This window comes from Neltuma alba, unplaced genomic scaffold (assembly GCF_004799145.2).
Source record: "Neltuma alba isolate B1F8T4 unplaced genomic scaffold, ASM479914v2 tig00012147_pilon, whole genome shotgun sequence".
Classification (NCBI taxonomy): Eukaryota; Viridiplantae; Streptophyta; class Magnoliopsida; order Fabales; family Fabaceae; genus Neltuma; species Neltuma alba.
Genome location: NW_021636696.1, coordinates 20,466 through 42,387, shown reverse-complemented (window position 1 = coordinate 42,387; position 21,922 = coordinate 20,466). Strand labels below are relative to the sequence as shown.

The following is a 21,922-nucleotide window of genomic DNA, read 5'->3' as shown; positions in this document are numbered from 1 at the left end:
TCCCTGAATGGATATCAGATATTCAACCATGCTAACACGGTGACTATGATGACACCAAAAGTTTTTCAGGCTTCATGCAGGAGTCCAGTAACCAATAATCTTCACAATCCCGGCCGACTCAAAAGCCAAATAGAAGATCTTGCCTACAAAAGAATAAATATCAGAATGAACCATTAGGAAGCAAATGACCTAAGGTAAAAGATTTTCGTTCACCTACGTACTACACTATACACATTAACTAAGATAACTTCCTCCGTAATAAATTTTCCCAGTTTTCCTGGCGTTAACAAAATAAGATTCATATGCCAAATTCAGAATCTGGGTTATGCATGATAAACCAAAGATGACATAAACCAAAAATTCAGAAGAAAAAAAAAAAAAGCGCGAAATACAGGGTATTTTCGGGTCCAACTCTACAGCTAAGAATAAAATAGGGTAAAAACATGGCTATTACAAATCAATTTAGAGAGACTCCAAGAGAAACTCACGTCAATCTATCGATTCAGCCAGGAAATAAATAAATACTGTTCCAGATTAGAAATGTCTGACATGGAGCTAGACTACTCCTTCCTTCAGGGGTTTGGATTCCAAAGATATATAAAGCACAAAAGGCAATTCTTCTCGCGATGAAAAGCATTTTCAAGAGAACTCCACTTTTGTTCACGCTTTACAGGAGGAGGAGGAGGAGGAGGAGGAAAGAAAAGCACTATTTAAAATTTTAGTAACAACACATTATGGTATCTTAAAAAAACTGAAGCATGGTCACCATAGCAGAATGACATGCAGCGGTGGAAGCAGCAGGTATAGCATAGGACAAGCAAGTAGAGCTGCGAAGGCGAAGAAAAGGGAAGGCATTTGAGGTTGGAGAAGGAAGAGAGAGACGCGTAAGGAAATGGAAGTAGAGACTAGCAAGTAGTGAGTTTTATTTGATTTTTCATTGAGTTCAAACATTTTTTCTTGAAAAAATTAATTTTTTAATTCTTATACTTTTGAGTCAAATCCTTTTTTAAATTTTATTCAGTGCAACTTAGTTTTAATTTAGTTGTTATTCGATTTCTAACTTTTAACTCACTTTAACTTATACAATTTTAACCATTTAAAATTTTAGTCTTTAAGTTTCATGAAAAAAATACAACTTTTTTTTAAAATGAAAGTATTAATTTTTAAATAGTTAAACTATAAAGACAGAATTACATCGAATCAAAATTCAAAAATCAAGTTACAATCAAATTAAAATTATAATGATTAAATTGTGTTAAGTTAAAATTCAAGACATAAGTTATAACCGAGTTAAACCCATAAAGACTAAAATATGATTTTTTTTTCCTTATCTTTTAATGAATCACATATAGAAACCTAATGAAAATTTAAGCGGAACTATGAGGTCTAAATAAAATTTAGGTAAAACTAGAAGACCTGATAAAAAAATTACAAAAATCAGAATAAAAATTAGATAAAATTATAGGGCCTTAGAGATTAATTTTTCCAAAACACATTTCTCTTTTTTTGGTCTAGTGAATAGTGATGGAAACAGGTTAGGCTAGGCCAAGCTTCACCCTTAAAAGGCTAGGTTAAGCTTCACACTTAATAGGCTAGGCCTATGTTGAAGCCTGTTGGCCTAAATTAATGAGCCCACTAACAAATTTTGCTTACGTAAATGCATATGGAGAACCATGTTTTTAGTTAGTGCCTACTCTTGCATGATTTAATACCAAAAAAAATTTAAAAAAAAAACACACACACACACAAAGTAGTGATTAAATGAGGGGGTGGGAGAGAGAGTTAGAGTGTAGGTGAGGAAAAAGGAAGGAGCAATGTTGCACGTTATGAATGGCCCAGACATTGGCATGGTCAAAACAGTAAAGAGAAATAGACAAGTCTGTCTGTGTATGAATGAGTACGAAGAAAATGGTCCTATTCTTTTTTTCTTTTTCTGTCTAATTTTATTTCTTACTAATCAGGCCCTTGATTGATTTTGAGATGCATCCTCCTCCTAGTCCTAGCTTGGCCCTTGGAGGAGTTGTGGTACCACTTCTTTATATTTTTGAAGTCTGTTGGCTTAGCCTGTGGCTTGTGATAAGCCTTGTATTCGCATTAAGCTTGGCCTGGCTAAAACCTGTCAGGAACCTAAATTTTGGATATTGTCAAATATAAATAAATCAATCAATCCAAAATTACCACAACTCAATCTAAATATTTAAGTGAAAAATATATAATATTCAAATTACAATAATAAAGTGACTTATAAATGGTTTTTTAGGAGAAGATATAGTTAAAAAAGCCACATATTCTAGACAAAACAACTTGTAATAGTCAGCTAAAAAAGTCGATCAATGATAACAAAATCCATTGATGCGTTCTAATCGGTTTGTGAAAAAAATTTGAGAAACGTAACATCGTCATTCATAGAATTGAGACTAAACGATATGCAAATCATCAAAAAGGGGCATCATTCAACAGATTGCACTTCAATAATACTCCTAGTCAACCTATCCAGTTCAAACCAAAATAACAAATGGCATCCTCGAATGGATAAATTATATCCGTCAACACTCGAAGAACTAAAGCAATTTAAGTTTCAACACTTGAAGAACCAAAGTAATTTAAGTTTCAAATAGTAACATCTACTATCAGAATGAGAACGATCCTTCAAGGCAAACACAGAACGACAGAGCCGAGAATATTTCTCTTAAAATATACTCAAAAGAGAAACATAACAACATGTAAATAAAACAGTAGAAAAGCACCGAGCACGAGCACCAGTAAGAAAAAAAGCCGAATACTGAAAGTCTGAAGGAAGAAAACTTGAACACCTCAAGATTGAAGATGCCGACAAAGTGTGTCAGGTTGTTCGACGAGGAGAGGAGAGACTTGCTGCTGACGAACTAGGACTCACGAATCACAATGGCGAGTGGCGACTGATAAGGACAGAAGGGGAGATGGCGATGGGGGCGCTCTGCTAGGGTTCTTGGACTGGGTCAGGGGATGTTAGATTCGAACAGCGGCCGGTGAACGGAGGTCGTAGGGTGGAGAATGGAGGTTGGCGACGGAGATTGAAACTTGATTCTTGATTCGAACTGTGAACGGCGACTGCTACTGGAAGGACGAGGTTGATTCTTTAAGAAAATAAAAGGAGGATATCAAGTAGCAATGGCGGGTTTCATTACTTTTATGCCATTTTCGCCAGGAACCAGTAGAGAAAGTAAGCTTTCTTAACTAGCTTTAAGAGAAGTAAAGTAGCCGGGATACTTTGACCAAAAAAAAAAAGCAGCGGGAAAGTGGAAACGAACGCTAAAGAAAGAGTAGCTAGGAACAAGCGACTGTGCTGCTAGTGGGATTATCCTTCGTGTTTAAGGCATCCAATGGGGTTCCTTTTAATATTCTAAGGGTCGTTTGGCTGGGTTCAAAGGATAAAAATAAAGAGAAAAAATTGAAAGAAGGAAAATGAAAAATTTCCAACAAAGTGAATATTTGGTTCACAATGAAATTAAAAATAGATTCAATAAAAAATTCATGTTTAATTGGATAAAGAGAGGTAGGAAAATTGATTTATTTTATCATATTACCATTAACAAAAGAATATCATATTGTTAAATAAAAATATTTTTTTAATGATATAAATAAAAAATGCCATTTTAACTTACACAATAATAATATTATTCAAAAATGCAATAATTTAATGTTTGAATAAATAAATATGAATATTTAATATAAATATAAAAATCATTATATATTAAATGATTAAAGAAAACTCAATTTGAATATAAAAAGGAAATATAAATATTACATAAAAATTATACTTGATTTTGTTTCTTGAGAATTGTAATTTTTTCAATTTCTTGTTTATATTTTTATCAATTAAAATTTTTATTGTAGAGAAAATTTGTATACTATATTTTAAACAAAAATTAATAAGCAAATGACATAATATTGAAAAACTCGTTAAGCCTAATTTCCAATGCAACAAGACTTATTTTTTAAAAAAAATATTTTTATTTTTAAAATAATATCATATGAAATTTAAGTTTTAATATAACAAGAAAATGAGCAACCAAAATAGAATTTGATATAGCAAATTTGATTTTTTTTTTTGCAGCTAATTTAATTTGTTCAGTAAAATTTAAATTGTCTTGCACCACATTTAAATTTGTTCAAATATATTCAAATTTCTGATAAAATTGCAGCAAAATGTCTATCATATTCAAAGTCACTCTACCAAATTCAAATTTGTATTTCCTTACTGAACATAACTTTTTCAATTTAAATTTAAAATGGGCAAATAACATATCATTGAAAAGCTTTTTGAATCTACATGTTAATAAATTAAGACACATTGGAAAAAAATTTGAATTTTTAAATTTACAATCACAAGAATAATCAAAGGTTAAAAACAATTTTTCTTGTTTTCATTCTTTCCTCCTAATACACTTTGTTTGCCCCTTTTTTAATTTAGGAAACAAAGCAGTTAACTATAGCAAATAGCAATCACTTTGCACTTTGAATTTATTCCAACCTTCCCAGAATTTATTATCAAGGCATAAACTTTATATCTTTTTTTCGTCATTTTTTTAAATGAATCTTTTAGAAAAAACAATATTTCAACCACAAGCATAGTATTTACATTCCACAGTAAATGACATATCAGAACTCATTTAATTGCTCCTCATGCAAATCAAGAACCTGGCCTATATATATTCAGACTATGTACACTGGGTTATGTGATGTTTCATGCATTTACAATTACGAGAGCTTCGTAAACAAATACGGCTGCTGATACTGACTAAACAAATTCTTAAAAGGTGTTTGGTAACCTTAAAAATACTTCTCAAAAGTACTTTTCTGTAAAACAAGACGAATTTCTCCACATATTTACTTCGTAAATCGTAAAAAACATTTTTAAAACTATAGTTTAGTTTCTATCTAAATATCCACTTAATCCTTGCGTTCGAATCAGGTTGTAGAAAAGTCTTCCTTTTCCCCAAACTTCTCCACGCACTAATCTATCTTCAGATTTCGTGAACTCCAGCTCAACTTTTTAGGGCAAATGGGTTGATAGGCATTTCACCTGGGCGATTAAAACTTAGTTCCCCCGGCCACTTTTGGTGGGATCCTATTTTCACATATTTAAAGAAAAATCAGCCGCTGTCAGAAATTCATTTCCCACCATTTCTTTGAAAGAAACATCCGTCGCCAGTGAAAAATCTTGTTTTTTATTTCTATCACAAGATTTTCTTTGAACCAAACAGGCCTTAAAACATGGAAAGCTATTTGAACATAAAGATTTTTCTTTTTGGGCGAATGAAAATGATGATATGCAAGTTTTGATTTGGCCTTGGGAGAATGGCAAATAAATAAAATATGAATAATTAATGGCAGTGGTGGAATTCTCTTTTTCATTAAAAAAAAATATTAAATTCTAGAATTATGGCAGTGGGGGCTATCCTTCGTGCTTAAGGTATAGAAAGACAAGAAAAGCAATTTGGAGATGATGAGCATGAAGGCTTGCGTATTCATTCCGTGCTCTTGTTATGAAATAAGACTATCAAAATTCAGTTTGGATGGTGGATATAGGGCTTTTAATATAAAAATTGTAAATGATAAAACAATAAAAAACTAATTATAAGATTATTTTTATGTTAATGTCGCATCTCTCCACCAAGTTTCATGTGTTATTAAAATTTTGACAACCGTTTGTTATGAATGAAATGGAGGGAAGGGAAGGGAGAAAAGGTTTTAAAATAAAATACTCTAACATCCCTTATATTTTATTTTTATTATACGGATTTTTTTTTCATTTTGAAAATATACACTTAAATCAAAATAGTTAATTTCATTACAAATATTCTAAAAAGATGTTTTTTTAATTAAAACTTGTGCTGAAATACTTTTTATCTACTAACTTACCCTTCATAATTCTAAATTCTTAAATTTTGGTTAAAAGTATTTTGAAGAATTTAAGATTTTTTCCTTCACTTTAAAATTTTACTTTTTTATTTTTACAAATGTCTTGTCTAATGTTGTTATCATGTTGGAGCAGAAAATTAAATAATTTAGTTAATATAAACATAACAAAATTAAATGAAAATTTGATTAATTCTTTAAATAAATATACAATCGTTCAAATAAGTTATGAATGTTTGCAACAAAATTTTAAAAAAAATTCAATTTTAAATTTAAATAATTTATATAATGTCCCAAACTCACATAATTTATATTATATGAAAAAAAAATATACATTTGAAATATTTTCTAGCCATTCAAAATAAACCTAATAAATAAGTATCAATATGTTATGAAGAATTAAAATTGAAAAATCAAAAATATGTATGCCAGGATGAAATGGTTGTTACTAAATGCTCCAATAACAAATCATTAGTTTAACTAAATAACTATGCAAAACAAATAGACCTTTCTTTCTTTCTCTTCGTGAGAAAATATAATAAAAAGTTTAAACTAAATTATTCATGTACTGCGGAAGATATAAGGAAAGAACTTTAATTTAATTATTTAATTATCTTCCTGATTTTCTTTGTCTTTTTTTCCTATGTTATCTATGTTCGAGTGATTGGGATATACATATACTACAATGACTTAATTTGAAATCCGTGGTGACTTGATTTTACCAAAGATGATGAGAATGTGAATTCCCAACCATTTATGTGTTAGAGAGACCATTTCTTATTTTGTACTGAAACAATTTTCAAAACACCGGTTGAAACAGATGAAATCAAAAGCATTACTTGAATGCTACTACAGGTACAAGCGAAGAAATGATCAAAAGAGCTGTGTTTGCCTGAGAATTGGGTGTTCCTATCCTAATACATGACTACTTAACAGGGAGATTCATTGCAAATACTAGCTTGGCTCATTATTGCTGGGATAATGGTCTACTTCTTCATATCCACGCAATGCATGCAGTTATCAATAGACACTTACATGTACTAGTTGAAGCGTTATGTTTGTCTAGTGGAGATCATATTCACACTGGTACCGTAGTAGGTAACTTGAAGGGGAAAGAAAAATCACTTTATTTTGTTGATTTACTACGTGATGATTTTGTTGAGAAAGATCGAAACCACAGTATTTATTTCACTCAACAACATCGATGGAATTCACTTCACCTCCAAAACTGCCATGAAAAACTCATTTTAATTGCCATTAAAAGCATTTTTTGTAGTAGTGATTGAAACATATTGGGGAAGTTTGACAATCCCTACAATTACTTAAAAAAAATGCTTTCACATAACTTGAGACAAAACTCCTCTTACACACCTATCTCTATTACTTTTAGAAAAAGTTAATTCAAACGCCTCCTAATAAAGGCATTACATCAAACTTTTTTTTATGCCCATATACCATGTGCCATACAGGTACCTGCTACTTTATATGCAAGTCAAGGAAACAGTTTGGCAAAGCTTTGAAGGACAAAAAAGGATATTTCTCTTTTCTTTTCTTTTCCCCCTCTGGATGTTTAAAGGAGAAATGACATTTAGATTCAAACCTCAAAAGAATAATTTAGTAATAATAATTAAATTTTAATAGTTTTGCACAAAGTAATTTATAAACATCCATCTAACACTTACAAATATCAAATGAGAGTCTCAATTACAAATCACTGGAAGTGCTCTATGAAATTTAAATACCAAGATTTTAATGCCTAATTTACAAATAACGCTTACATTTCTAACCGTTTGAATTGATATTCAACTCATAATTTAAGTAAAATTTCTTAGAACTTAACGTTTATTATACAAATCTTGAGTCTTAATCCCATTTCCCACGTTTATAAGCTAAATAAACAATAAAAATTAAGTTTCATGTCAACTTTTTCTTTTAAATTATGGTCAATCAAGAATTTCCAAACAACGGTATTTTGTTCCAAGCGAGTAGTACAAACGGAGAGTTAACAGTAATAGTAGTTCCTGCTGAGTAGTATCAAGCTTTGAGCATTCAAGCATGGAATAATCAACATATATAACTTGTCAAACAACAAATTTATACTTGGGCCCTACTATGCACACTAGTGACTAAAGAATTACTTGCCATTTTCTTAAGACAATGAGTGCAGCCAACTGAATCAATTTACCATATCATATATCAAAACATTCCGAAGTTGAATCTCACTTCCAGGCTGCTTGATCATTCATATCTCGAACTGTTTCATCACATATTCATCTTTCCTCCGCGTTCACGATCAATGGAAGCTGAGAGAATTCCAAGATCCCGATTTAAGACTGTTAATGCAGATTCACATTCAGATATTATTCTTGTAACAGAAGAAGGCTCTCCGGTTGTCTCAGAAGATCCAACAGCAAGAGCAGCGTGAGAGTCTCTAAGATTCCTCAGGCTACCCAGAAACTGTGAAGAACAGAAAGTGAAAAATTCATAAGACTCGACATCGTTTATGAGGAAAAGATAGCATCAGAAGTAGACGGTGAGAAGGATCGTTGGAATGGAAACCTTCAGTAATTGGACCCTGCCAAAGTAGGTAGTATCTGTTCACGTGATACCAAGTATTCAGGAGGTCAATTCTTCCCTCACCTGGTAAACCTTCTTGGTTGGAAGCCAAGTCAGCAAGTGTAACCTACTGCCAGTGTGTTGACTAGACCACCCAACATTGCCTATCTACGTTCATTATTTACACCATATGGCAGCTATATCCAAAACTGCAACTTTTTCTTTTCTTTTGGGGAAAAAGAACATTTACGAATGGTTATGAGATATCTACTGGCGTTGTATAGTATACAACGCATACTCTTTCCCCACTTTGAAGGGTCGATGTTCCATACAATATTCTCAACATTTACGAGGAAGGAGGAGGAATACATATTATAATACTTAGCCCCCCCCCCCCCCCCTTTTTGGGGAAAAAACAAAAATGTATACCCGATTCTTGACTTTGAAACATACAAGAGAAATTCATATTATCCTATATTCTTAATAAACTGTAAGGAATAAATAGCTTAATTAAAAGGTTCTCCTTTTTGTGGATATACAAGTAACTATCATTAAATAGATCATACAGGATTTTGTCAAGCATCACTTTGGATTCAATAAGAGCATTCCAGGATTTATTAGAACAAGCTTCTTAACCAAACTTTAGCAAGTTTGCTTCTTACCTTCAAAAGCATTTTATAGGCCTCCAGTAAACGATTGGCAGCTGGTCCAAACCCATGTAGTTGGGGTACCTCCATCATGTGTGTCCAGGGACGAATTTCCTTAATAAAAAAAACAAAGAAAGAATATTCTATCAGCTTAGGCAGCTCCAAATTTGATGCATTTAGAATTGCAATTATTAGACAATCATGAAGACATAAGTTTTGGGTGTTCTCATAGCAATAGATAATTAACTATTCAAGATAACACCCAAGAACAATTTCCAATGAGTACAAGAAATGATAAGGGTTGACAATGATTCTAAAAGGACAAAGTTGAATTTTGCCCATGATCAAAGATTTAATAGTTAAAGCTGGTATGGCAGATTCAAAGTCAGTGCAGAATCCTATGGCATCAAGGGTCTGATTAAGGAAGAATGGAGAACATACTCTTGAAGATCCATCATTCTATCGATTGATTGTAGGGGCAGTACAATATGCTACTATCACAACCTAGTTAGCATTCCTCGTGAGTAAGTACGTCAGTTTATGCATAATCCTCAACAGGAGCATTGGGCAGCTATTCAAAGGATTTTGAAATGCTTAAGTGGAGAACTTAAGCATGGGCTGGTGTAAGAGGACCTTTAATCTGGATATTAGATATGAGAATCAGGCCTTTAATGTGGATGACTGATGGGTACCTAAGTGGGATAAGGAACCCTATACCAAAAGCTAATTGTTGAGGTGAGAGAACCAACCCACTTGATTACCCCATTGAGTATCCCATTCTACTCAATGTGGGACTTGGGATCCCACATTACCAAGTCCCCATCAATGACAAAGACCATAAGTGACTATCCTGCATTTCTGGGTTATAATTTAGTCTCATGTTCCTCTCCAACAAAAAAAAAAAAATCACTGGTCTCTAATCTAGCACAGAAGGGGAATTTTTACAGACTTTAGCCAATTGTTTGTCAGAAGTTGTCTGGATAGATCCTCTATAGCATGAATTATGCATTAATGTGCCTTGCACGATACCTGCGGTTCGTTGTGACAATCTTTGTACTGTGCCGTTATCTTCCAATCCAGTATTACACATGAGGAGCAAACATATTGAGTTAGATTTGGAACTTGTTTGGGAAAAGTCATTGACAAGGGAGTGTGCATGTGCCAGCACAAGAATGATTGCCGACAACAGCCAGACTAAAGCTGTTAACTATAGCAGCTTTGCTCGGTTCTGGACAAGGCTCAGTGTCTTAGAGAGTTACATTAAGATCGTGTTTCAGAATGGGGCTGAAGTTGAAGGGGTGAATCAGTGAATTTAGCAGCAGTATGTTGTGTCACCCTCAGTATATAATTGAGGGAAGATATTGGGAAATGTATTAAAGTAAGTCAGTAGTTAGCCATTATGTTATTGGTGGTCCGTTAGAGACGTTGTGATTATATACTCTTGAGTTAGTTAGCCAAAGAGTCTACGAATATGAGACATATAGAGCATGATATCTTTGAGTTTCTCTCATAGTCATCACGTTCTTTCTTATTGTTATCTGACTACTATATATCTGAAATTCCAGCATCATAACTCCGGATATCTTGTCAAATAATGAACAAAAATTTATTACAGGATTTAACCAATATGACCAGACCGTGCTGCTAGGTTATCTCTTAGCCTCAATGATATATCATCCTTATGGATTCTATGATGGAGCTATTTTAGTATGGTACATAAGACACTCTGAGGGGCTAGATATAAGCATATTATCATCCCCTTGGCCAATTGGACCAAAACTTTATAATTCTCAAGTGATGACGGTTTACTCCATTGCCACAACTGCTTTCTCCAAATATAATGCACGATAAGATTATTTGGCTAGGTTTCAAAGAAAGCAGATAAAAAAAAAAATTTGTATGCATCACAATAATAGAACGGCTGGCAAACCTTTGTGTAAATCATATTGAAAGTTCTCGCAGTTTCCAGGAAAGATTCCAAATGTGCCCGCAGTTTGGCTTCCACGTCAGTATACTCCTCGTCTGGATTGTAAGCATGCTGCACACATTGTAAACCGCAATTACATCAAAATAAGCAAACAGAGATTACAAGTTTCCTCATTTACTGTTTGATAAGTGGGAATGAAAAAAATTCAGCTTTAAAAGTATTTCAAATGGAGAATTGGAGATGAATAACAAAATGCAACTAAGTAACATAGACTTCAGCAATAAAGAAACTACAGAGAACTTTGTCATTAATTCAACACAAAGTTGTTCTGTAATTTTAAATTTGTAATAGTTTTTCCTAGGGGTGTTCATGGGACGAGATGGGACAGGACGACCCCGTCCCAATAATTGGACGGGACGGATTTTTCCATCCCGTATCCCGTCCCGTCCCGTCCCAATAGCATCCCGTCCCAACTGCGACGGGATAGGAACGTCCCATCTCTTCTTTTCTTTTTCTTTTTTTTAATTTGAAAACTAACTATAGAAGAAATGTAAAAACTTATAATAAAACTATGTGAGGAAAAAAGATAAAAATGACAAAAAAATGACAAAGAAAAATGTTTTTGTAGTCATGAGAGACAAAAAATAAACAAACCTAAAATATTTACTACAAAGAATATCATATAATTCATGCAAAAACAACTTATAAACAAATAAAAAATAACAATTGATAAATATCATTACCAAATGCTATTACAGTGGTAAGTAAAATAAATATATAACTAAAAATAAAGAAAATATATTGGGACGGAACTGGGATAGGACACCTTGTCCCGTGTCCCATCCCGTCCCGAAACAAGTTTGTCGCGTCCCGCTTTCGTCCTGTCCCAAAAGTTTTCAGGACAGGACTGTCCTGTCCAAAAATGACTGGGACAGGGACGAGACATTGGGATGGAACACAATTGAACACCCCTAGTTTTTCCCTTTAAAATCTCAGATAGAAATGTCAATTTGCATAGGACCAACAACAAGGAAAGAAGAGGACGCAGTTCAATAGACATTTGATATTTAATAAAGTCTTGTTTCAGCCCTGGTCATTTACATTGGGAGGATAACCCTTTCCTCCTCACTTGTATCTTTCCTCTTCTTATTTTAATATATTTCTTAAACACAGAAAATGACAAAGAAGACAGCATGGGGATTAATAACTTAGTAATAAACCTTTGATGCCAAATCATCAACTTTCTGCTGAAGATTCAACAGGATTTTCGATTGTTCAGAAAGCTTTGCCTCCAGCTCAGAAACATCTGGCCTGCAAATGAACTTCGATTAAAGAAGCAGCATTATTTACTAAATCCCATGAGACAAGATGTCGGACGACATATACAAGTTAAATTCTCTTCATCCAAGGAACATTCAATCTCAAGTGAATTTATATCAATTAATGAGTAGAAGTGTTAGAAGCACTTTTTATTTAAAAATAAATAAATATGACAAGGAGATAAAATGTTCTTTAAAAAAAGGAAAAAGTGGACCAACTGAATCTCCATAAATGTTAACATCATTCTCAAGGGTTTTATCCATGTGATGCTTAAATTTATTAAGTTCACATGCGGCTTTAATAACTACAAGGATACAACGAACCTCAAAAAGGAAGAAAGTTTGATTTCCATGCAGTGGTTTCATTACAATTTTGTGCATCAAAATTTGAATTTTACAAATGAATTTGATGCCAAGTTTATTAATGAATTTCATTCATGGTTGCATGGAATTTTAATCGTATGATCTGTTTGCTATATGTTTATACTAATGCAATTTCTGCTATTAAAAGCATCTCTTTATGGAACACAAGTCACTGAATAAATAATTCTAAATGTTTGCAGAGTCATAAGAGCACTAGACCAACATCTCTAGATGGGGGGGGTGTTTGGGGAGTATCATAGTACAATTTAGGCGGTATGCGATACAGCATCTGTTGTTAGATTTAACTATCCTCCCAGTCCCAGAAAAACTGTGATGATGATAAAAGGAATCTACCAATGGCTTAATGACTCAAGCTTATCCCCTTAAATTTGTTAAGAAAATATAGAATTTGAAAGCTGGGGAGAAACAGAAGGGACTGAACCAAAATATAATGAAAAACTCAATGGTTATATCTATGAACTCAAGACTGCCGGTATAAAAAAGACTCTAAACCTCTATTTACACTAGTACTTATAAACCTTCTCTAAGTGCACCACAGCCAACTATTTCCTCAACCTACAAAACTTCCCTCAGATCTGAATAGCTCCTAAGAAGAGTGACTCTTTATCCATAAGTCCTAAATTCTTAACACCTCTCAACAAATTCGACAAAACAGAGCTTGTTTGTTTATAATTGCAACATATCAACAAATTATTTTAGCAGCACTTGTGACATTACAGGAACTTAAGATATATGCTTTAAACAAAGGAAAATATAAGAAGAACAGGTCAAGATATTTTAAATATCTTATCTGATACAATCAGTGTAAAAATGATGCCACCAGTGCTGTTGAAAATATGCAAAGAACATGTCAAGAATTTGTGTATATTATGGTCTGCAACAGTATTATCTAATACTTCGTGTGGTCCTCCATATAGCAACAACTATTTATGCACCACAGCGCGTCCCAATTCAGCTTGTCAACAATGAAGTAGGATTACTAGCACGCTAAACATTTTGGACACCACATCGAATGTTTGATAGAATCTAAACATATGAATATAGTTGGCCTATCAGATAGAATTCCATACCCGTCATTACTATGACATAAAAGACATGTTGCTATGGGATAATCATAGAATGCAAAGGCAAGATCAATAGGAAGAAAAGGAGATAAAAATATTTACAATGGATAGATGGATTGAATCTGAACATCAGCAGGAAACAATTTGCATTCTTCAGAAAAAATTTGAGCTTGCTTTTCCGCAATGCAGTCTATCAATTGAATGTCCTTTGCCACTTGGTCATCCACACTACAAAATCAGAATGCAAAGAAATATTATATCAGTTCCATGTGGCCAAATGGCAGAAAAAGTAGGTAGCATTAATCAGTAACCATAAGTGATAAGACAGCGCACAACCTCCATTCAGGAGTATCAGCATAAATGCTAGCCTCAACTAGATCAACAATAAGTCGAAGCATTTCAGTCCGGTCTTCATAACTTCCACGTCCCTGTTATACATATGCCAGCTTTCAGGATAGTCACAACTCCCCAGAAATAAGTATTAGTATGATGCGTAGTGGCATAGTGAATTAAACTTGACTTGAAATTGGAGTTAGCCATGTTCACTATTTCATAGCATTAAAAAGAGTTGTACGAATGCATCTAAAGGCGCCATAAACCGCAAAATTTGCAGGAGGTGGCAATGCACAAAGTAAATTAACAACACAGTATAAGAAAATGACTAACTTGAATGGCTTCTGTATCTATGGTAGTCGTGATACCCAAAAACTTAGCAATCTCGGCCAAATACTGAATGCGAGCAGTCTCATCGTCACGAACCAGAACATCCCCTTGTAAGCTTTGCTGAGAGAAGGGTGACTTGTCACCTAACAGCCGGAAGAAGAGCCACTCCAACAAGGCATAACGCTCCATCCCAGCAAAAAGGAGGGACTGAGCAGGGGCATTGGCTCTTGGATAATTCAGCATCGCCAATTTCTTCTGTACCTCTTCCATTTGCCTGGCGGCCATTTTCCCTCCTAATTCTTTAAATTTGTGTTTCAATTCACTCCTACCACTCCACTCCCGTTTGATGATTATCACTCCAAAGGAACAGGAATACAGAACTTACGCTCAGAATTCCCACCACTCGCCATCGTCCCCCCTCATCTTCCTCCTTCGTGGCAGTCTAAGATAATGAGCCTCGTTTGCGATCAGATCGCGAGTCGTGAGCCTCGTCCTCCCCAACTTTCCGGCCGTTTGAGCGAGATCTTGTTGCTAATTGGGGACCGGATCTGTGTTATTGTCTGTTTTCTTTACATTTATTGGACGGGATGGAAGGGGACTGGGAGGGAAAGAAAGAGGACTGAGGAGGGAGTGCGATGATCCGGGGACTGCATTTCCGATGAAGATGAAACATCCAAATAAGAATGGCGAGAGCCAAAGTGAATTTATAATACTCCTCGTATACTTAACATAAGCAACTAATTATTGAGATAGTTTTAATCTAAATATAAATATAAAATCTATTTGTCATTTATCAATTTTTTTTAAATTATCCTTATAGTCCCTCAACATAATCAAGTAGAAGAGGAAGAGGGGGTATTAAAAAAGATGATTATGGTATTTTAGAAAAAACATGTCACATTTGTTATAATTAACTAACTTACCTAATTTCCTTAATCTAATCAAATTAGTTAAATAAGTCTTATATTAAGGATCGGAAAAATACCAAAGACTCGCAAAATATGTCTTATATTTATACTTAGGACCTGAGTAATATTATACTCCGATTTTAAATATAACACCATTATACTAATATGTATAAGAATAAGAGTCTTATATTTAGGATTGGAGGAGTAATATATTGCTATATTTTTTATTATAAGTTTTAAATAATTAATTCACAGATAATAAACAGGAAAAAGACAGAAAAATGCTATCTTAGCTTCATAATGACCAGAACATCCGCTAAATTTGCAAAATGCCATTTTGGTCACATGAGACCAAATTGGCATTATTATATCAAATGAAAAGACCAAATTGCCCTTCCTTTTAAATATTGTTTTTAAAGTATTACAGTCCCACTAGCCGGTCGGTCGCCGAGCTCCAGCAACGACAGTCACCGGAGCTCCGGTGATCGAAAATTTTTTTTAAAAATTTTTACAACTTCAGTATAATGGTTAACAACCTTTGTGACGCTATTAATAACTTCAATATAACAGTTAACAACAGGTTTTCTGAAAGATTCAACAAGTTCCGACAGTTGAAAATAAATTTTTTGAAAATTTTTACAATTTCAGTATAACAGTTAACAACTTTTGTAACGCTATTAACAACTTCAATATAGCGGTTAACAACAGGTTTTTGGGAAAATTCAATAATTGGACGTCGTAGCTCCAGCGATCGGACACAATTTTCTTGAAAATTTTTACAACTTCAATATAACGGTTAACAGCTTTTGTAACGCTATTAACAACTTTAGTATAGCAGTTAACAACAGGTTTTTTGGGAAATTCAACAAGCTCCGATGTCCGGAAATAATTTTTTAAAAAATTTTTACAACTTCAGTATAACGTTTAACAACTTTTATAACGTTATTAACAATTTCAGTAATGCCGTTAACAAACTCAAAAACTTGTTGTTAACTGTTATATCAAAGTTGTTAATAGATATACAAAAGTTGTTAACTCTTATACTGAATTGTTAACATTTCAAAAAAAAGTAGTTGTTAAAGTTATAAAAATGCCAATTTTTTGAATTTTTAAAAAAACCTGTTGTTAAATGCCATACTAAAATTGTTTATAGAGTTACAAAACTTGTTAACGACATTATTAAAATTGTAAAAATGTTACTTTTTAAATTTTTTGAAAAATTTATTATTAACTGCTATACTGAAGTTGTTAATAACATTATAAAAATTGCTAACCGTTATACTGAAATTATAAAATTTTCAAAAAAAATTATTTCCAGTTGCCAGAGCTTTGGCGACCAATTGTTGAATTTTCCAGAAAACCTGTTGTTAACTACTATACTAAAGTTGTTAATAGCATTACAAAAGTTGTTAACCGTTATATTGAAGTTGTAAAAATTTTCAAGAAAATTGTTTTCGACCGCCAAAGCTCTGGCGTCCAATTATTGAATTTTTCCAAAAACCTATTGTTAACCGCTATACTGAAATTGTTGATAGCGTTACAAAAATTGTTAACTGTTATACTGAAGTTGTAAAAATTTTCAAAAAAATTCCGACCGCCGGAACTTGTTGAATTTTTCAGAAAATCTGTTGTTAACTGTTATACTGAAATTGTTAATAGCGTCACAAAAGTTGTTAATCATTATACTGAAGTTGTAAAAACTTTCAAAAAAAAATTTTCCGACCGACGAAGCTCCGGTGACCAATTGTCTGCCGGTCACCAGAGTTCCAGTGATTGTCGTTGTCGAACCTCCGGCGACCAGCCGGCCAGTGGGGCTGTGATACTTTAAAAACAATATTTAAAAGGAAGGGCAATTTGGTCTTTCATTTGATATAATAATGCCAATTTGGTCTCATGTGACCAAAATGGTATTTTGCAAATTTAGCGGATGTTCTGGTCATTATGAAGTTAAGATAGCATTTTTGTGTCTTTTTCCCTAATAAACAATTAATGAAAATAAGTTAAAAACAATAAGTAAATCAGAAATATACTATTATTTTTAAATATGTCTTTATAATAAATGACAAAATGGATAAAAAACGAAAAAAATGTGATAAAAAAATAATTAAATGCAACATTAAAAAATATACTACCTCTAGTTCTAATTATAAGAGCCAGTTGACTAATTTAAGGAGATTAAGGAAGTAAGTTTAGTTAGTTATTTGTCCTAAATAGGTGTTGTCTTTCCTAAAATATTCTTGCTAATCAATTGTATTGACTAGAACTATCATTGGTAGAAGGGCTATTTTGGAAAAAAAAAATACATAAATATGAGAGACAAAGTGGATTGGAGTCTTATATTTAGGACCAAAATAAAAGTTAAACAGGGTTTTATATTAAGAACTGGAGGTAGTACATTAAATATTAAGACAAGCTCAAATTAAAACTTATAAAATAGATCACATCTATTTTCAAATGTGAGGCTTATAGTAATTGGGATTTTAGGGAATATTATTGATTATTTATTCTACTAATGACATGATAGTTATTGTAAATGTTGCAATTAGAAGATTATAATAATTTCTCTGTTTCTTTTTTCTTTTTAATAATTCAGAGTATCTTCAAGTTATTTTAGGCTTGATACTAATCTTTACCGAGTCAAGAATATTAAGATTAAAACCATTCTAACAAATACGTTTCTCGAAATTTGAACTTGTGTTCTTCTCCTTACAAAGTGAAACTGCTTAGCATCTCAAACCAATAGCTTGTTGGTCAATTTATGTTTTTATAGGGAAAAAAATTTCTTTGTTTCTATATTTTTCTAAGCTGTATTATTATAAGATAATTATACTAAACTATAATACTCCTCTGATCCCAAATATAAGACTTAATTATTGAATTGGTTTTGGTCCTAAATATAAGATCTATTTCTCATATTTATCATTTTTTTCTAAATTACCCCTATGAATATTCTATCAACCATAATCAAGTAGAAAAATGAAGGAAGATATTAAGAAAGATAATTATGGTATTTTAGAAAAAAACATGTCATATTTTTTATAATTAACTAACTTTCTTAATTTAATCAAATTAGTTAAATAGGTCTTATATTAAAGATTAAATGATTATTATTTTCAATTCTTAATTTAAAAGTTAGTTGACTAATTTGGATAACTTAAAAAAATTAATAAAGTTGGTTATTTGTGATAAATATGTATTGTCTTTCTTAAAATACTTTTATTAATAATGTGTATTAGTTAAAACTATAATTGATAAAATATCTGCACCTATTACAAATACTATCTTGAGAAAAATAGATAAAGACATGATAAAATATATTGAGATCTTATATTCAGAACTAAATTGAATATCACACTAGTTTTTATATTAAATACCAAAAATAATATACAAGAATATGGATCAAAGTTATAACTATCTCACGGTCCCTTGTCTTTTCCTCTGTTGAGATCCTAGTGCATCAATGTATGTGACGAACTGAAAATGACTTTTATACCTATGGTTATGGCAATAAACCAAAAATCAAACCGAACTGACCAATTCACAGTTCAACCAAAAAATCAGTGGTTTGGTTTAGGTATTGAATCAATATCAAACCGGTAACATTGGTAAAAACCAATGATGCACCAATTTGAAAGATTATATTACTATCGGTTATATTTTTTTATTCAACTCCTAATATCTCATTCACTATATATTTGAATGAATTTTAATGATAATTTTGGTATCAATGATTATAAATTTTAGTTATTGATGAATAATAAATATCAAAATTCCCAATATCGTTATACTTTGTTATTGTTACAATCAAACTAATATTATATTATCTTGTATTTTGTTATTAGTGATTGTTAATGTTGTTGTATTCTGTTATTTTTAATTAAATTATATTATTTTAATATGACCGATCTTGTTAATGGTAGTTTCACTCAAGAGGAGGATGAATTGAGTGATATATAAAAATTTAACTTAATAAATAAATGATCAAATAAAACAGTGGAAATGGGTTAACAAAGATTTCACCGAAGAAGAATCATACAAGAGTTTATACTGATTCGGTTTCAACCATTGACTTACGTTCAGTCCTCAAAATGCCTATGAGATTTTCACTAAATCCCCAAGATTAAAGGGATTCTTGGTGTCTCAGTACAATAACTGAGTCAATCTCAATTACTCCCCCTCACTACCCGCAAGGTTACAACCCTTCAAGAGTCCACACTCTTGAGTGACTCATAGAATTGAGTAAAGGGAATTACAAACTCTCTCACAAAGTACATATAATGAGCATTGATGCTTAGAACAAAAAAAGAGTATTGAATGCGAGAGTTAATTTTTATAATGGTAACTTGGTGTATTCAATACTCATTCAATACTCTTTGTGCCATTTATAGTTGGAGACTTTCAGTTTTCCATTAGACATAAGACCTTGTAGCCGTTGGAAGATCACTTGCATATCTTCCGCAGTTATAACAGTTATTCGTAATAAATACTTCTGACATAGTAGGGTAAACCTATAAGATAATCGTTGCGCTTCATAATCTGCAGAGGTTTCTTTACACAAGTATAATTTTTCTTCTTCAATGGATATGAATAAATAATAGAACAAGTATTGATTATGGGAAATAATATAGGATATGACAATCATAAGATTAAATGATCAATATTCAAAGAATCAACAGAATCAATATGATTGATCTCTTGATCGATAAGGTCATCAATCAATAGAAAGAAAATAGACTTAACAGATACACTCATTTATCGAATTTATTATGGATCAGCCATTTATAAGACATGTGATCGACAAATGATGAAACATAAACAAAGTAATCAAGAAAATACTTCTGATTTCTATGCAAGGCTTATACTTTTAAAGTTGTATGTCTTTGTTGCTTATCAAAAAAGAATAATTTGACTATTGAAAGTTAAAAAAAACTTAAAGATAAATGAAAAAAAAATATACTTTTTGAAAGAACATTGTGAAGAATTTTTGAAGAGATGAATGGGTACATTAATCGAATAGATGATTGATAATCACTTGATCAAACAGCTCATCGACAATCTAAGTTATCGTGGAAAAGCATTTTTAAACACAATGATATGAAACTTGATCGATCAAGGCGTGATCGAACAGGTGATCCGAAAACAATTCTAAATGACTTGGACAAATATTGCAGAAGAACATGTTGATGATCAATGAAAAAATAATCGATTACGTGATCAATCATTGTCAGTGAAAAGCTAGAATTAGAATAAATCAGAGAGGAGCTTGATTGAATAGATTATGGATTAATAAGAGAAGTTTTGTAAAACAATGTTAGAGCAAGTCATCGATACAGCATGTGAGTCAAAGAAACTTACTGATTATCTGAGTCATTATTGATTACCCCTTGATCGATAAGGTGATCGATTATCCTTATGTTATTAGTGAGGAAGTTAAATCTTTTTTCTTGACAGCTTATCGATCATTCAATTATCCATCAGGTGATCGATAATTTCCTAAAAGACCTTATATTCAACCAGTTCTACCAATGATCGAATAGATGATCGATTAACTTATTTATCTAGCAAGGTTTCTAGCACAGTGAATTATCTAACACGTGACAATAAAACTTAACAATAGATGGACACATCATGCATTGACAATTATTTGACACATGTTCAATTAACTAGTGATCGAACACTTGATCGATGAAAATATCAGTTTATGCAGACAAACTTAAATGCTCATTTTGCTATCATCAAAACCTTAAATCTAACAGGTTTTGACCCCAATCTGATAAACTAATCCTTAAATCACTATCTCAACTAATTTAGTGTCCAATTCAGTTTTTTGTTTATTGGATTATGGTGTGGATTATAGCTAGTTAGCCTCATCACCATACCTAAGCCCATCATCTGAATAATGGCCGAGCAATTTCCTCAAGCATCTGTCCAAGTCAACTTTGTGATTTTAGGACTTAATCTTATTCAAAACTTGTGAATAATTTTCCCAAGCTAATCAATTTGTTTGCAATTTCAAGATTTAATATCTTTTTTTTTTTAGAAATCTGAATTGTGTTGTTGGTTGGATCAAAAATAAAAAAGAGGTAATTTTTTTTTACAAAAAAAAAAGAGGCAAGTTGGTGGGCAAACTCGTCAACATGTCAATTTATTTCTGATGAGTTTAGGCCGGTGAAATGTCAAATTGTTTTGAGGGAAGTTAGACTCCTCGTAGCCTATGGGATGAAAGAAAATCAAAAGAAGATAATGAGTGCCTAAAGATTTTTGTAAGATATATTATTATTTTTTTTAATAGAGTGAAATTTCATCACCAATTTTGCAAGGCCAGGCTCCACCATAGCCCCATATGAGCTACAACATAAACGCCACAGACTCCAGCAATAAACTTCCTAGCTAGCTAATAGCTATATCTCTTCTTCCTCCATCAATCAACTACACCATAGAAAATTCTTCATGGATCTATCGGTTGCAACAAATACACTTAATAACTCAGATCTTTTTTTTCCTTTTCTCTCAGCATCGAGCATTTGATAGCAAATATAGATGGATAGGGTTT

At 32.3% G+C, this 21,922-nt stretch overlaps 1 protein-coding gene across 1 annotated transcript; it reads right to left on the bottom strand.

Annotated features, from left to right (window-relative positions):
- Positions 1 to 7,859: 7,859 nt before the first annotated feature.
- Positions 7,860 to 15,121, bottom strand: LOC114723583 (AUGMIN subunit 7). Its single transcript, XM_028909779.1, has 7 exons — positions 14,465 to 15,121; positions 14,135 to 14,226; positions 13,901 to 14,026; positions 12,252 to 12,342; positions 11,035 to 11,142; positions 9,120 to 9,218; positions 7,860 to 8,358 (listed from the first exon to the last, which is right to left on the bottom strand). The coding sequence occupies exons 1-7, from the start codon at positions 14,744 to 14,746 to the stop codon at positions 8,164 to 8,166; spliced, it is 993 nt and encodes a 330-aa protein (XP_028765612.1). The 5' UTR covers positions 14,747 to 15,121; the 3' UTR covers positions 7,860 to 8,163.
- Between the last annotated feature and the right edge of the window lie 6,801 nt (positions 15,122 to 21,922).